This window comes from Antrostomus carolinensis, unplaced genomic scaffold (assembly GCF_000700745.2).
Source record: "Antrostomus carolinensis isolate BGI_N321 unplaced genomic scaffold, ASM70074v2 scaffold22580, whole genome shotgun sequence".
Lineage (NCBI taxonomy): Eukaryota > Metazoa > Chordata > Aves > Caprimulgiformes > Caprimulgidae > Antrostomus > Antrostomus carolinensis.
Genome location: NW_010289488.1, coordinates 4161 through 8680, shown reverse-complemented (window position 1 = coordinate 8680; position 4520 = coordinate 4161). Strand labels below are relative to the sequence as shown.

Here is a 4520-nt window from a genome sequence, read left to right as displayed (position 1 = left end):
TCTGTTTCTCCTTGGCAGGGCTGCTGCTGGCTGGGCTGAGCGTAAGCCCATCACTGAGAGGTGTCTGGGCCAGGCCCACCACCCCAGGCTGGAGCTGGTGGGGTATCAGAGCAGCCCTTTCCATGGGAGTTTGGCTGGGTCTGTAGCTGGTGCACTGACCTTGTGCTGTTTCTCCTTCCTGTCCCTACAGCTTCTGTCCAGGGAGCCCCGAAGGAGGTGGTGAACCCCTCCACTGGGCGTGCCAGTCTCCTGGAGTCCATCCGCCAGGCCGGTGGCATCGGGAAGGCCAACCTCCGCAGTGTCAAGGAGAGGAAGCTGGAGAAGAAGAAGCAGAAGGAACAAGAACAAGGTACTGAGGCTTTTCATCACAACTGATCTTCCTCGATTTCTGTGCCAGGCTGGGGAGCTGGAGGTCTGAGGGGGGACAGGCAAGGCAGGAGCACAGTGAACATACAGAGGGGAAAGGCCTTGTGTCTCCTCACAGGCTGGTGTAGGTCTCAAGTGTTGCCCATCACAGAATCCCAGAACTGCCTGAATTGGAAAAGACCTTTAAGATCACCAAGTCCCTTCAGTCCCTCCAGGGATGGGGACTCCACCTCTGCCCTGGGCAACCCCTTCCAATGCCTGAGAATCCTTTCAGCAAAGAAATTCTTCCTCACATCCCATCTCAACTGCCCTGGCCACAACTGGAGCCCATTTCCTCTTGTCCTGTCCCTTGGTCCTTGGTTGAAGAGACCATTCAGCCAAAGCTCTGTGAACTTGCTGAACCCCATCTGCCAGAAGGACATTTGTGTTCTTTGGAGACCTGCTCTGTCTCGGGGCACGTGTAAAAGTTTCCTAGGTGCTGCACGGGGACAGACACACAAAGGAAGCCCCGAGGTGCAGAGGGGCAGGGCCAGTTTGAGCAGGTTGGTTTGGGGAGCTGGGGAGGGTATTGATGGAGCTGGTTTGGCAGAATGAGACTGCAAATGCCCAGCCCCTTTTGTCCCTCAAAGAACTCCACTCTTGGATTTCCTTAGATGGTGTTGTTTGCTGGTGTTTTCCAGACCTGCAACTGGACTATAGTGGGAGAGATTATGGGAGGGACACAGGATTAGAGGTTTGGGGTTTGGGTTTTTTCTTTAGCCTGAGGCAGTGCTGCAGGAGCATGCTTTTGCTGTAGAGCTAAGTTCAGACTGATGCTTCTTGTGCTCTGACTTGTGGGGTTTTTGCTCTGTTTCAGTGAGAGCTACGGGACAAGGTGGAGATTTGATGTCAGACCTCTTCAACAAGCTGGTGCTGAGGCGCAAAGGTACCGTCCTGCAGGGTGGGCTGCTCCTTCCCCCCCTAGGAAAGAGGGAGAGCCCTTTCTGGCACCTCAGCTGTGTCAGTCACAGCCCTAGAAACAGGAACAGAGACCCCGTGAACGTGCCCCAGCATGGCTGGGAGGGTCTTTACAGAGGGGGAGCAGGGCAATCTCCACCTCAAGTCCAGCTGGAGGCACTGGAGGAGGTTGTGTGTCCAAGGCAGGGGATGGACTCTGAAAGCTGCCTGGGAGGGAAGGACAGCGGTGGCTTTTTTAACTCATTGCTGGGACAGCTGAGCCCTTTGCCGTGGGGGCACTTGAGTTGCCCCGAGGCCTTGGCAGGTACCTGGGGCATTTAGGGCCAGTGACACTCCTCAGCGCCTGGCACCGGGCAGAGGAGGGTGTGGGTGTGCTCAGGTGGAGCCTCAGTTCAGTGAGTCCTTCAAGTGTTTCAGTGGGTGGTGTTGGCCAGTCTGCTTACCTGGGTCACCTGGGTGGTGGGAGCAGTGGTACAAGATGTGGTTTTTCTCCCTCCCTTTTGCTGAGCTCTGTGTCCTCTGGTCCCCAGATGTCACTCACTGCTGTTTTTCCTTCCCTCACAGGTATTTCAGGGAAAGGGCCTGGAACCTCTGGAAATCCTGATGCTCCTGGAAGTCCTGCTGGTGCCTTTGCTCGTATGTCAGACTCGATACCACCCCTCCCACCCCCCCAGCAGCCCGCAGGTGAGGAGGATGAGGATGACTGGGAGTCATAGATGGGGTCAGTGTGACTCCCAGGACTCTTCAACTAAGCACCTTTGAGAGATGCCAGCCTGTGGAAGTACCTCCTGGAGGGCGGGCACTGGCATGGCAGGGGGACCCTGCCCTGTCGTTTCTTTTTGAACAGGAACAGAAGCAACAGGAGGTAATGCCTGCTGAGAGTACAGTTATCAATGAGGGGTTTTTTCTTCTGCCATCTGCTCTTCTCCACCCCAAATACTACATTCCATCTCCAATGCTGCTGTGGCTGATGCTGGCTCAGTAAATCCTGCCTTAGCTGGTGGGCAGGGAGGCAGCCTGGGCTCAGAGGATCAGAACTAGCCTGGTTCCTGATTTAAAGGACCCTGGGTCTTTCCTAATGCGACTGGTGATGACTGCAAAAGCAGCTCTTGCAGGCACACAGTCCCTGCCTCACCTGGCTCCTTGCTGCTTGCTTGCTGCAGCTCCTGGTTGCTTGATGGAAGAGAAAATGAGCTTATGTGTCCCTGGTTTCTTTCTCCACCTGTTCCTGCCTGAGAAATGTCAATAAAGTTGAAGGAAGCAGGTCCTTGCAGCCTTTGCTTTGCTAAGTGGGAAGCATGCTCAATTAGGAGTGTGTTACAGGAAAGCCCAGCTGTCCCTTCCCCAGGCCCAGACTTGGGCCTTGAACACAAGTGTGATGAGTTCACAGCTGAGGGAACTGGGGCTGGAGACCTACCACTGCGGTGTCTCAGGAGCAGCTGTTTCTGTCCCTGTGGGGCTAATTAACATACAGGGAGCGGGTACCAGCTCTGTGTCTAATTATAAGTGCTTTCTTCATTAGGAAGAGCCTTGAGGGTTAGTCAGGGACTTCTCAGTGTTGGGTTCATGGTTGGACTCCATGATCTTAAAGGTCTTTTCCAATTGAAACAATGCTGGGGTTCTGTGAACTGCTCCCTGAATCTATTGACAGCTCGAAGCAAGGCAGAAAGAAGGGGATAAGAGATGTTCTCCATAGCTGCCCAGAGTCTGACTGTGCAGTTCCAACGTGACACAAACTAATGGCCCAGCAGTTTACAATTCTGGTGAAAAGCTCTGTGTTTTCATTGCTCATCAAACCCCCTACACTCAGTGGTTGATGGGAAAAGGCAGATGTGTTCAGTCAAAATACTCCTTGTACTTAAGTGTTTGGGTTGAAAATATTTAATCAATTTAAATAAAACTTTAACAGCTGTAAACAAATCCGAGCTGCCACTACTCCCTTCACCTGCCTCAGACCTACAGTTAGTTTTCCTCCTGGTTACAGTGCTGAAGGCTGTCTCACCATCATGGCACTCAGATACGGAACAGCAGGCATCCACAAAGGAGGCAGAAGGTAGAGATTCACAAACTCCTTGGTACAGAAAAGCAGGAACTAGTGTTGCTTCAGGTGTTCTTCAGAGATGGAGCTCACAGAGCTGTTCTCTGGTCCGCATCACAAAGCGTCCGCCTTCTCCATCCCTCGATGGAACTGGGAACACACAAAAACCAGGCAGTTTGTCCCTGGCCTCACTCTGAAGTGCAGGTTTGAGGACAGCACAGAGGAGTACAGTTCACAACAGGTTTGGTAGCAGTACATATCAATTCTGACCTTGGTTAACTCGGCAAAGGCTGATCCAAAGGCAGGTTTCACCCGGGTTCTCTCCCTGATCCACTGCGGCAGCTTGTTGAAGGTGGCAGGGCGCGCGTACCTGTGGTCCAGGAGCAGGATGCTTGCAAAGTCCTTCTGATGGCGAATGGCTCTCCCTGTATGGGGGGTACAACCACAGCACAACAGCCCAGTGAAGTGCTTGTTCTCAGGCAAGGACGCTCGTGTTCCTGTCACCTGTACTTAGACTGATGGGTAATGTGGCCATTTTCCCACCCTCCCACTTCAGGGCAGTGACATTTCGTCTCCCCCAGCCTGTCCAAGGAAGGATGAGTTACCTATCGACTGGTTTACTGCCTTCATGCACAGGTTTTCAATCAGCACTCTGCTCGGTGCCTGGCCAGCAGCTCTGGGCTGGAAAAGAGAAACAGACAAGACTGAACATGAGACAGATGTAAATCAAACTAAAGAGTCTTAGTGACAAAGTGAGGCAAATGCTTTTACCCTTCCAGAGTGAGCGGGTGGCCAAGCAGACCCCACGCTGAGAGGAAGGAGGGACAGAAGAAAGGCTGCAGTCACTGAGTGTTCACAAAGAGCCAGCCCAAGGCCCTCCTGAAGGCACAAAACTTGTCCCAGTAGAAGTGAGCCAAGAGAAGTGATCCTGGCAAATGGCTTCCACCATCCTGACACCACCTCTGGGGTGAAGGGACTTTGTTCCTCTTGGAACTCAGTGTTCCCGGGGGAGCCCCAATGGAGTTTCCCTTCACTGAGCTGCTTCCCAGTGTTGAGGGACACCTGTAGAGGTGCAGCATGGAGAATCCCAGACTGGTGGGGTTGGAAGGGACCTCAGGAGATCATCCAGTCCAACCCCCCTGCCAAAGCAGGTTCCCTA

General features: G+C 53.3%; 2 protein-coding genes across 2 annotated transcripts in view; one reads left to right on the top strand and one right to left on the bottom strand.

The window, feature by feature from the left end:
• Nucleotides 1-2070, top strand: part of WASHC1 (WASH complex subunit 1) — a 26022-nt gene extending 23952 nt beyond the window's left edge. The window contains 3 exon segments of the mRNA XM_010170669.1: nt 191-349; nt 1223-1291; nt 1888-2070. Coding sequence (XP_010168971.1) covers nt 191-349; nt 1223-1291; nt 1888-2039 — 380 coding nt within the window. The 3' untranslated portion in view covers nt 2040-2070.
• Nucleotides 2071-3475: 1405 nt separating this feature from the next.
• Nucleotides 3476-4520, bottom strand: part of LOC104527059 (ATP-dependent DNA helicase DDX11-like) — a gene marked incomplete at its 5' end in the record, with an annotated part of 5031 nt that continues 3986 nt past the window's right edge. Inside the window, 2 exons of the mRNA XM_029085658.1 lie at nt 3476-3786; nt 3967-4042. Of these exons, the coding sequence (XP_028941491.1) occupies nt 3476-3786; nt 3967-4042 (387 nt within the window). The remainder of the gene's footprint in view (nt 3787-3966; nt 4043-4520) is intronic.